The sequence below is a fragment of the Anabrus simplex genome, chromosome 2 (genome assembly GCF_040414725.1).
Source record: "Anabrus simplex isolate iqAnaSimp1 chromosome 2, ASM4041472v1, whole genome shotgun sequence".
Classification (NCBI taxonomy): domain Eukaryota; kingdom Metazoa; phylum Arthropoda; class Insecta; order Orthoptera; family Tettigoniidae; genus Anabrus; species Anabrus simplex.
The window spans coordinates 69,735,002-69,747,825 of NC_090266.1; the positions used below are offsets into that span (position 1 = coordinate 69,735,002).

Below are 12,824 nucleotides of genomic sequence, written 5' to 3' on the forward strand. Positions count from 1 at the left end.
TGTGTGTTTGAAAGATCATTAGCGGCGAACAAGAAGAGCCTAATATCATAACCAGATAGTTTTATATTGTAAAGTATACATTGGCGACTTCCTGCGATGTTGAGAGGCCCTTCTCAGCCTACAAGAGAGTTTCATCAGATCAGCGCCATAATATTACGATGAAAAACATGGAGAACTACAGTACTTCATGACACGCTGCGTATCACGATAAAAATAGTTACCGTACTCTTTGTGTTACTTACCAGGCGTTTAAAGACTGATTCTATATTAAATATATTTGGTAATATTTATTTCATTTTCAGGGTATGAGGACGATAGGAAATTAGCTACAACAATACGTTGTGTAATATACTCCGCAATTTGCAGGGCATATCATAATGTTTACATAGCTTATATGAAATATTTTGATTATGCCTTTAATTTGATAATTTAATGCTGGCTGCTGAGGGCACTGACATCATTGAATAAGGTGGGTGAGTCAATGGGTCTTCTTCACTCATCTCGTCTAAAACCAGTCGTGCCCTAATGACCTCATGAATGTGAGGTCCTCTCTGTAAAATATGTATGTAAATGTCTCTAGATGTAGTTTAATCATGACAATTATTTAAGGAGATTTATTTATTTATTTATTTATTTATTTATTTATTTATTTATTTATTTATTTATTTAAGGTGTTGCAAATATGCTTACATAAAGGTCTCAAAGTTTAGTTTAAAGTTGGTTAATTTTTTTAGGAAATCAGTTTTTTAAGATGTTTTTGTTGTATATAATGTTTTATTCAGTCATCTGTAATTGGGCAAATAACCTGTTGATAGTGAATAAATCTATCAATCTGTCAAATTTAAAAGAAAACAGTAGACTGTAAAAATTATCTAAAGTGACAGCTATGATATTGTCATAAAATATGGAGGTATTTAAAAACAATTTTTTCTCATCATAACCACGAGACATATTTAAAGGAATATAAGAACATTTTTGTAAACTTAGTCCATTAATACTTATTACATATTTTATGAATATTACACATATAATGAATATTCCATTCTCAATTTCATTGATATTTATTACTTTTTTATGTACATATTACGAAAAACCGAGCCCTATTCATGTTTAACAGATACATGCACATATGTTTGTGAAGTCTGGGAACTTTTGTAGGTGATTTGTGTACTTGTGATTAGTTGAGTCCAGGGCTGAGAAGGAAGCAGGTGTGATATATATTTGAGGTATTATCCGAGCATTATCATGGAGGTAATGCGGATAATTACGTAAAACTGCAACTAGAATATCATAGAGAGGAAATTTAACCCTCTTCACTACTAAATTGCGTTATCTGAGGTTGGGAATCCCAGTTACTCACACCAGTGTTGAAACCGTGGCAGAACCGTGAATAAAATCCACGATGGCACTATTTTAAGGGTACATGCCTCTGAACGATCATAATTTAACTAAAAATCTCACACTCAATATCTCAACAAGTACGCTACATGTAGACTTGAAATTCACTTTACAACTGGAAAGGACCTTTTAGTACAATAAAATAACAAGAAAGAATTAGTGTGTCAAGTATTTCAATATTTATCTCACTTTTCATTAATTATGAATTTACTTTTGAGAAGTGCAAAAGGTTTCTTTAGGTACCCATATCTTGGAAGCTTATTGATAAAATCCACCAAACTTTTGACTTTATAGAGAGAATGTGTGTGTGCATGACGTAAAGTATTATGGAGAACATCTATAAATAAATGTATTAACAGCATTAATGAAAATTTTGGATTAAAATATACGAAATTTTCGATGGGTGTAAGTAAAGTCATGTGCTTATTTTTTGAGACAGGTCTATGATTGTAGTCTACTTTCCTTCAATCATCATACAAAATGTATGTTCATAGTTTCAGTACGTAGCTCAAGTAGTTATTTATTTATTACATTAAATGTATCTGAAAAATAAACTTGCTGGAAAATGGACTTGAAGTTGGACGTTGCTTTCACTTAAGGTTGTGGCATAAACTGATGTGTTTAATGCATTCCATCCCCATAATCATCTTTGTTCAGAAGTTATTCATCCTCCTCCTTCCTCTTTGTATTTCTTTTCCTGGTTCTTGCCTATTTGGAACTCTCCTTGTACATTCTATCTGCCTCGGAAACTCTTTTTCTGTCAATAGCAGTGAGTGCATGCTTCATGTTGTACCCTGATTCATGCCTAGCAGCTCCAGAACCGTACATCTGTATGATGTCCATTCATTAAAACATATCACTGAATCCATAACTCCTCTTTTAGTGTCTGTACACCCACAAAAAGTGCTTTAGGAACACTGATCCAGATACAACGATTGCAGTACCCTTTGAGATTTTGAATCCTTCCATGAAGGCAATTCTCCATTAATTTTGAATTGCTTTGGTCCCTGAAAATAGGCTTTATTTACTCAACAGAATATGGCAAGGAATGCTTATGCTCATACTGAGTACCATTTGCCTTTGCTTTCTGGAACTTGCACCGTGAATCAGGACCTGTTGGGCAAAGGACATGGCAGGGATGTTCATTAGTTGATGATTTGTGTATAAGACTAGCCCATACAAATTTTCTCATAGCAACTAGGTTTACCTCCTTCCTCCTAATGGCCAGTCCATAATATATCTGTAATAGATCTATTTGTTCATCAGTGAGGCGACCCATCGCACGCAGGTACTTCCCACCACAGAGCTTCTGACTTTTTAGGTCTTTTTGCAGCTTCCTCAGTTGAGTGCCTAATCTCTTATGCAAATACCATTTACATTTCTGCTTAGGCAATTACTTTACTGCACCAAAATATCTTATTTAGGAAATACTACGAATGTTATGAATATATATTGTGAAGGTCGATTACATCTGACATTTAAAAGGGTGTGGCAAAGCACTGCATGTAATTAAGAATAAGGCTCTAAAGGGTTGAAAACAAATATGCAGACCACGGAGATGATAATTTATAAGACTTAAACATACCTGTTAGATGTTCTTCAAAGTATGAAGTGAAGTAATCGCTCTCGTGGTGTAGGGTTTCCATACATTACTCTTCCCCGGAAAACCTGAGTTCGATTCCTGACTCTTCCAAGATTTGTGATTATGGACTGAGAGCAGAATATTGGTTGACTCATCTCATGAGACCAAATGAGGAGCTTTCTGATATGAGAGGCAGTGAAAGTGACGTGGCCCACAGTGGGGGAAGTATAGAGAAATATTGTATTCGTGTTCTTTGGAAGTTCAGAGGTCTTTGTTTTCAGGAAAATTTAGGAAATTTTAATAATATTTCCTTCATTTTCTACCACTTTCTAGGAATGCCAGAATTCCCTACGCGCAGTCCTGAGTTTGCTCGGACGTGAGTTAATCATTAAAATGACAATAATGATAATGCCGAAATCAGCAAATGATCTTCCATTCAAATAATTCAGCCGAGACTGAAATAAATGGAAGTCAGACGGCTCAAAGTCCACCCAATGTGATGAGTTTGAGTTGACATTCCGCTTATCCTAGAGGAACGTTTTGTTCAGGATGTCTTCTATTTGAATATAAAAACCAGGATTAATGCACTCTGAATAGAAATTGCTAGCACTCAAGTTAGAAATCCGGATTTCAAGACGGAAATACTCACCCCCCTTCTGACACGTGAACTATATAAGCCAGCCAGTCGAAGCATAAAGAGATAGTTTATTAAACAAAGAGCAAGTTACTATTTGATATCAATTCCTCCCAATGCAGACCCCGTCCATTACAATGGGAAAATGATTTTCACATATTTTCTAATACTTTGACTCAGTTTACAACTTTTGAAATGGCTAGTACGTTTCGTCAATTTCTCCACTTTTGCTTTTAGTATCAAAGTTCCATCTATCAAGTTTTGGGTCCAATGGAGGTGAGCTGCATGTACTGTTTCAATCACATACCAGCCCTCCTGCCATTCTTAAATTTCTGGCAATACTGGGAATCGAACCCAGGCCCCTGAGGACGGCAGCTAATTACATTAACCGTTACACTACGGAGGCGGGCATTACAAATGATTAGGAACGTTTAGGCATGGCTGAACGTATACCAGCTGGGGCAGTCCATACTTCTTCGGTATTACGAATAAATAAATGTTGTTTAAGGGTACATAAAACATACATATCGTGGATATGTGTAAGGTTATACCAAACATGTGGCCGTAGGAAGGTGAAGGTGAACAACGCCACATTTGTGAAACTTATTACATTAAGTGGAATATATTAAAACTATTGATAAGAATAATGGCTACACATGACGGGAGTATATTAAGTGAAATTGAATCAAAGTGCAGCATATCTAATGCAGTGAACTCGCAGTTGCCATCAACGGTGTTCTGTATAACACATATCAGTTTCTAAAAATAGGAAAATATCCGACGGAAGCTGTGTTTGGCATTTATGTACCATAATAATGCAGAAAGTCAACCCAATCGAATGCAAATATTTGGAAAAACCTCAAAAAAACCGTACCGGGGTGATGGGTAGAGATTTCAAAGACCAGCTCGTAATGTGTTAAGCATTTCCTGCTACTGTAAAATTAGTCGAATTATTAGGAAAAATATAACAAGAACTGTGCACATTAAAAATGACAGTGGAATGTGAACGAGTTAAAATCTCTAGGTATTCAAGATCTTAAATATTATTACTATTATGAATAGAGACTGTCATATAGCATGGATACTACTAATGTGCCTAAATAATGACCCAAACAAGGCCACTGAACATTATAATATCACTGACAACCAGACTGCACATCAGCTGCTCATAAACGGGAAAAATAGTCCACAAAGGTAAAATGCCCAAATTTCAGGGAGGTCAGGAAGTCAGAAATGACTTTTCAACGCCTTTCAGAATTATGAAAAGGAAATGTGATTGAAAATCGGTTAGCTTGGATAATATTCAAACAGAGCAGTTTAGGCACTATGTCCAAATAACAAAGAAATAGGTTCTCAGCTCTTCAGGAAATGGATGACCGGATATCAAGTTCCAGAGATATGAAAGAAGAGTTGAGGGATTCCTCTGCAGAAACATGGCAGATAAGGAAACCATCCAAAGAATTTCAAACCAATTACACTTCTAGTCATCTCTATAAACCGCTAGAAGGAACGATCTTGAGTCGCATTCTACCTGTGATTGATCCTATGGTCATAACCAAGAAAACCGGTTTCGCCCTGGTAAAGTCTGCACTAGGCAACTGCTGAATCTTTCGCAGTTTACTGAGGAAGGATTTGAAAATCGTAAGGGGACAGGAGTGCTATTCGTTGATCAATCAACAGCATATGATACTGTTAACTATCAGCTACTACTGGTTAAGATCTACAATCTAACCAATGATATCAAGCTAACCAGGTGTATTTCTTCTCTTCTCGAGAACTTTGGGTTCTTTGTTGACTTGCAAGGGCATCCAAGTCGATGGACGGCCTTCCCCAAGAAAGAGTGTTGGCCACAATTCTGTTCAACATAGATACGACCAACCTATAGTCCCCAGGTGCAGGACTTTTCTTTATGCTGATGATCTCGCTATAGCCATACACAACACAGACTTTGAAATAGTGGAATGAATAGTGACTTCAAAGGTCTATCATGTTAATACAGCGCAAACAAGCTTAGACTAAATTCCTCTAAGACGCAAGTGTGCGCCTTTCACCTGAGAAACAAGGAAGTTTAAAGATAGAATGGTCAGGAGTTGAACAAAAACATTGTGACACTCCAGAGTACCTAAGAGAGACACTTGACAGGTCTCCCAAATTCAAACAGTATTGCATGAACAGCAAGTTGTAGGTTTCCTCCAGGAACAATCTGCCGCGAGGCCTGATTCGATCACAGTACTGTAATAAACCGCAAAGTGTCCGAACTTCGGCATTAGCTTTGTGCGTAAAGAATGTGATAGGGCCCACTTGCCAAAATAAAAATACGGGCCCTCTCAAACAAAATGTAAAACCTATGAATAACTTATATTGTCAAATTATATAAAGAAAGGGATTATTCAATATTGTAATATTTTTTGAAATGATGTTTAATAGGTTTCATTTGTCTGCCTCCATAATTTCACGGCTAAGTTGCTGAGATGCCAACCGAACATCACTTAGCTGTTCGTACTTAAAATTGGTTTCATTTTTCAGTAACAACAAAACTACACTCTATAACGGATGAGTCTCATTTATAATAATGTATTCGATTACAATACAGAAAATTATACGAACAAAATTAAGTCAAAAAGTGTTCAAATAAAATTTGAAATAAATATCAAACTGCACAACTGATAAGCCAGTGATTACCTTCGCTCAAAGAGAGCTAGATTTAAACTGAGTTGAATGATTCTTACTGCACCAACTTCTCATTGTCATTGTACACTGTGGTCGAATAAATGTGTGACAAAAGTTAAATATTCAGAAAAAATTGTGCATAGTAAGATTCAAGTGCAGTACACACCAAGAAAGTATCATTTTCTAAATAAAATATGATACGTAGCATGTTTTTAAAGTAAGTACCCTTTTTAAATATGGCCACTGCAGCGCTTCGATCGCCCTTCAGAGCATGGGCACACAGTACGTACATCTGTAGGCTACCCACGAACGCCATTACGGCAGTATACGCCCGTATTTACGTTTGTTTGTGCGTATTGAAAATGCCTCTGACAACTAACGGTCCCGCCGAGTGTGAAGTACGCGCTGTGATTCGATTCTTAAACAGAAAAGGCGTGAAAGCCGTTGAAATTCATCAGCGAATTAGTGAAGTGTATGGAGAAGACACTATGAGCAAAGGAATATTAAGAAAATGGGATAGAGTATTTAAAGAAGCGTAGTGGGCGACCGTCTGTCAATACTGAAGACTTGGTGCAAAACGTTGAGGCAAAGGTTCGAGAAAACAGGTGCTTTAAGATTTCGTAATTAGGTTATGAGTTTCCTGAAATTTGAAGGATTATTCTTTATGAATTTGTGTCAGGATGCTTAGATTATCGGAAGTTGAGCGCACGTAATCCAAAACAAACGGCTTATCATGCTTATAAGGGGGATTCTTTTGCTTCATGACAATGTGCGATCTCACACGACAAATCGAACCCGAGACCTCATCTCTTCATTTGTTTGGGGACAATTTGATCATCCTCCGTATAGTCGTGACCTAGTGTCTAGTGAGTTCCACTTGTTCCTGCGCATTAAAAACCATTTAGGAAGTCAACGTCACGACGACGATTTGTATCAATTTTCATTGCTGTAATTATTTTAAAATAATTTTTGTGCAGGTCTTTTGTGAGTAGCGTGTCGCTGTATTGCGTGAGACGGCAAAGGCAAGCTTTGTTTACAGCTGTGCTCTGTACGCTCAACGAAATAAACTGCTGCTAGAAGCAACCAAACGGCAATTCCTCTACCTAAAAATTCTAAACCGAACTATTTCGACTGATTTTACAAAACCGCCCTCACCATTTCCGTGCAGAGAAACATTACGCTAGATATTATTTTTATTTTTGCGAGGAGTCTGCGCGGTCCCTCAAAGGCTCGGGTCCACCTATACTGCACAGTAAAACGTTACGCCCCTTATTCTACAGCAGATTATGCCTGTCTTGTTTAGAATCAAATATAAACGGGATTTTATTTTTTATTTAAATTCATTTATTGAAAAACGCAAGGCAATTACAATTTATTTTTCCACATAGTTTCCTGCTTCGGAAATGCATTTATCCCAGCGTATGGGCAACTTTTTGATGCCCTCATTGTAAAAAGAACAGGGTCGTGTCACCTGCCAGTTGCGCACGAAGTCTCGTCATCTTTAAATCGTTGCCCTCCTAGAACTTCTTTAAGCGGTCCGAACAGACGGAAATCGCAGGGTGATAAGTCCGGGCTCTGAGGAGGATGATCAAGTGTAGTCCAGTGCATTTCCTCTAGCCTGGATACAGTTAGAGCTGCAGTATGGGGCCGCGCGTTGTCGTGGAGGAAGATGACCTGTTGAATCGGTTGGTCTCGTCTTTTGCGGCGATATGCAACCCTCGCCTTGTTCAACAGCTTGCAGTAGTAAGCAGCATTGGTTGTGCGTCGCTCATGCAAAAATTGAAGGACGGCGCCGTCTTGTTGATTTTCCACACATTCTCGTCTTTCCTTGAACTTTTTACGCCAGGCAAACACATGCGTCCTTGACAATGTCTGATCACCGAACTGCGCAGTGAATGTATGGCAAATTTCCGCCGCTGTAACTCCTTCACGATCAAGAAATTTTATAATTATGCGTTGCGCAGTGGAGAGGCGCACCTGTTGCTCCGACATCGGAAGCGTTACTGACGAAACGGCGGGAAATATCTAACAGCACTCTCTCCCCATTCCTAACGGTCCCGCCTAAGCAGAGCAGAAGCGCGGGGCCAGTCCTACCAACTGTTGCCCAAACTCATGCATGGAAGACGACCTGCATGAAGCCTCAAATAATACAATGGACGTGGCCGCATTCTGATAAAAAAAAAATGTATTTCAGAATTGTTGTAACTGTCTGTGTACTTATGTTCCTGTTACGATAATAATAATAATAATAATAATAATAATAATAATAATAATAATAATAATAATAATAATAATAATAATGTCGAGTAGTTCTATATGTTGTCGTCAGAGACAAGAAAGAAAACCAGGAGGGAGCGTCTGGTGTGATAACTTATTGAAGTATGGAGCTAAGGATCCAATGATATGAGATCGGACAAACTCCTCTAAACTGAGAGTTCTTCACATATTGCAGCTACTTGGTCCACTAGCAATTGTAAACATTTTTCGTTGTATCATCTGAGGTTGTTAACTGTATGTCCATTGATTACGATGCTATCCTGTCTGTCTGTTTGTCTGTTAGGTCATCAGCCCAGAGGCTGGTTGGATCCTCAAATAGCACCACCAAAAGGTTATGCGGTTATAAGGAAACTCCAAAACCCAATGGCAGCACCAAAATGAGGCGTACTAGGCAAGATGAGGAGTGAGGTAGTTTGCCATTGCTTTCCTCACTGGGTCAGAAAGTACTATTGCAGCACGACTGACCCTATGAGCAGCACCTTTCATAAAACTCAGATGCACTAGTCATACTCTGAATGTCGTTACTCAGCACCACCCATACCCCAGCAGCTTCCATATTGTCACAGCCATGGATGAGACTGGGACTTCGGTGAAAGCTACACTTTACTCTGGCCTGTGCCAAGAGATGGATACAAAAGTACTGTATCCATCAAGAAATGACAGCAGGCATATCCCATCAAAATGCTAAGACTACTGCAGCGTTTATATTAAATAGCAAAGGAGTCAGTACTCCTTTCTGAATGTTGAATTCAATGTTGAATGTTCAATTCGCACAGCTACCTTTTGATCCAGGTATATTGTTTAGATTATATGAATATCCCTGTTGTCTAAGTCACTAGATTTTATGATAAAGTCTACAGAGCATGTACATACGTCATATCCTACATCCCTACATCATTGAATCATTGAATCAGAACTTGTAAACTAATTAAACCAAATCCGGATCCGAATTGCGTGTCTCCTATTAGTCCTTTCAATTTCCGTTTATGCATCTATGAATTACTTTCAGGAACATTTCTAGTACAAGGATCGTTAGTGTTATTATATGGTGACCTTCCAACATTTTTGGATTGGATTTCTTGGAATAGGAATAAAAGTTGGATTTAAACATTCTTTCAGGATGTATCTTGATTCATAATTCCTATTGAAGATGTCTAGTATGATGCGAATTTGATTTTCTTCTACGCTTTTAACTATAGCACCTGGTTTCTCCCCTGACCCCACTCTTTTGCCTACTGAAATATGTTTTACTGCGCACATTACTTCATCCTTGGCGTTTTGTCCTGTTTTAGTATCATCAAAGTGTAGTAAAAAGATACGTCTGTTATATTATAGCGTTTACAAATGCATAGCATTATGTGGCTCATTTCACACTCAGACGCTTCTTATTTCCTATTGTTCTAGGATGACGCAGGTTATTCTGCATGTCCTGAGCCTGACCCTGGTGCTCACTGTTTGCTGCCTGTCCATTCATCGAGCTACGGCGATGCCCTATCGTCTAAATCCCTACAGTGGACTACACAGAGACTCCGAAGATCTAAAGAAATATGACATTACTGAGCTATATGGCATGCCTGTTTATAGAATAAATGATCCTCATGTTTATCATCGAATGCCAATAAACCACATTCAACGTCAAGAAATGACCGAGCTGGATACCCATTACCTGCCTCGGTCCTGTCGAGCAGCTCGACTAGATTGGCCACAGTGTAAACTCTTCAATTTTCCTTCGAATTCTCAGCAGTCCAAAGTCGATGAGACCATTTCTGATGGGAATGCACAAAGAGTATTCCAATATGATGTAAAAGATGGTACTTTAGATGATCAAATGGACAACCTTAACCTTCGAGAGCCCATGATTCGTAAAGATTTGGTGGGAGATGAATTCAACGTTCGTTTCACAAGACCAGCCACGCGCCAAAAGAGGGACACGTCTATCGCTGAGGCAACGAGTGGTGACCATTTACCTTGGGATCCTGAAGATCAACCAGGGATCGATATATTGTTATCGGATGACCAATACGAAAAGCGAATGACTCGATTCAATTCATGGGGAGGGAAGAGGAGTGATGGTGACTCTGTTGAGCCGTCTTCAGAGAAACGATCAGTGCCATTTTCTAGCTGGGGAGGCAAAAGAGGAGCTTCATTCTCTAGCTGGGGTGGAAAGAGGGGACCAGTATTCTCTAGCTGGGGTGGGAAGAGGAGCCCGGCGTTCTCTAGTTGGGGAGGAAAAAGAGGTCCATCATTCTCTAGCTGGGGTGGGAAGAGGAGCCCGGCATTCTCTAGCTGGGGAGGAAAAAGAGGGGCAGCGTTCTCTAGCTGGGGGGGAAAAAGGGGCCAATACTTTTCTAGTTGGGGCGGAAAGAGAGACAATACCTTATTTGATGAAGAGGGAAAGAGAGCTGCGAAATTTTCCAGTTGGGGAGGAAAGAGAAGTTTCCCCTTTACCACATGGGATGAGACAGAAGTGGTAGTAAATGAGAGTTCAGATAAAGTTGCCGATGGTAAGGATGGAGTGTACTCTGGAAGTTTGATCACAGAAACAGACTCAGGTTCTTCTCCAACAGTTCCCAGTACAACAGATATTAATATAGAAGAAAGGGAAGGAGGGGATGAAGAACTAGGATCAATAGAGACAGGAACAACATTTTCAAACCGGGGAGGTAAACGTACGAGGGAGACGGTGGAACCACTGGGAGACCCAGAGGAGGTGCCAGAGCACCTTGCAGTCCACAAGAGGGACGTCCACTTTAGTCCTTGGGGAGGTAAGCGTCGTCAGCACCTAGTCTCTGAAGGTCAACGTCTCTATTCCAACTGGGGAGGCAAGAGGGGCCGATCCCGTACCAAACAGTCCAGTTCCCCTCCCTTGCGCCAGAACCGCCGGGGAGCGGACTTCTACCCCTGGGGAGGGAAGCGTTCTGATTCAATCCTCCTTTAAAAATTCTGGTTGCTCTAAATGGAACTTATTTGGTCAAAGACTAAAAGAGATTGTGTGGATACCTCTAAACCCAACACTGGTAAACATCTAACTAGTAATCGAGTTTTCCTTATTATTATTTACATTATTATCATTACTATTACCACCACTACTACCACACTGAACGTGCATGCTAATGAAAATGAAATAACAAATATAACTTTATGTTGAGGTGGGGACATTACGCTTAAACGTACTTGTTTCTGTTATTTGTATCATCTTATATTGTTATTTACACTCATACGGAATATATTGGAAGAAAATTAATTTGAAAGGAAATGTTTCAATAAGATCAAGAAAACTGAATATTTGTATCATGTTGTAAAAACTGAAAATTGGTGTGTTGGTCTAAATAAATGCAGTAGTAGTGGTTAAGTGTTGTTTTCTTTCTTTACCGGTATTCCAACAAGATTCTCAAGAAAATGGCAATGGCAATCATACTTTACAATGTTAGATTTAATGTGACCTTCAGTAACTAAGCCGGCCCCAGCTTCGATTCCTGGGCAGGTCAAGTATTGTTACCTGGTTCTGCGGGCTAGTTCGAGGTCTACTCAGCCTACGTGATTACATTGAGGAGCTATTTGACAGTGAGATGGCAGCCCCAGTTAACAAAGCCAAGAATAACGGCCAAGAGAATTTGTCGTGCTGACCACACGACACCATGGGAGACTACTGGCGAAAATGAGTGCAATTGGACTAGACAAAAGAGTGACTGAATGGATTGCTATATTTTTAGAAAATAGATCTCAGAGAATCAGAGTACCGGTAGGCGAAGCTTTACCTTACTCTGTAATAATTAATAGGGGAATTCTTCAAGGCAGTATTATTTGACCTTAATGTTTTCTTATAGGCCTATATATATATAAATGGTATGAGTAAAGAAGTGGAATCAGAGGTAAGGCTTTTTTCGGATGATGTTATTCTGTACAGAGTAATAAATAAGTTACAAGATGGTGAGTAATTACAAAATTAACTCGATAATGTTGTGAGATGGACAGCAAGCAATGGCATGATGATAAACGGGTTTAAATGTCAGGTTGTGAGTTTCACAAATAGGAAACGTCCTCTCAGTTTTAATTACTGCGTTGATAGGGTGGAAGTTCCTTATGGGAAACACTGTAAGTATCTAGGTGTTAATATAAGGAAAGATCTTCATTGGGGTATTCACATAAATGGGATTGTAAATAAAGTGTACAGACCTCTGCACATGGTTTTGAGGGTGTATAGGGATTGTAGTAAGCATGTAAAGGAGAGGGCATACAAGTCCCTGCTAAGACCCCAAATAG

At 39.0% G+C, this 12,824-nt stretch overlaps 1 protein-coding gene across 1 annotated transcript in view; it reads left to right on the forward strand.

The window, feature by feature from the left end:
- Positions 1–11,913, forward strand: part of LOC136864919 (uncharacterized) — a 96,418-nt gene extending 84,505 nt beyond the window's left edge. Inside the window, exon 3 of the mRNA XM_067142330.2 lies at positions 9,966–11,913. Within this exon, the coding sequence (XP_066998431.2) occupies positions 9,967–11,499 (1,533 nt within the window). The 5' untranslated portion in view covers position 9,966 and the 3' untranslated portion in view covers positions 11,500–11,913. The remainder of the gene's footprint in view (positions 1–9,965) is intronic.
- Positions 11,914–12,824: the final 911 nt, after the last annotated feature.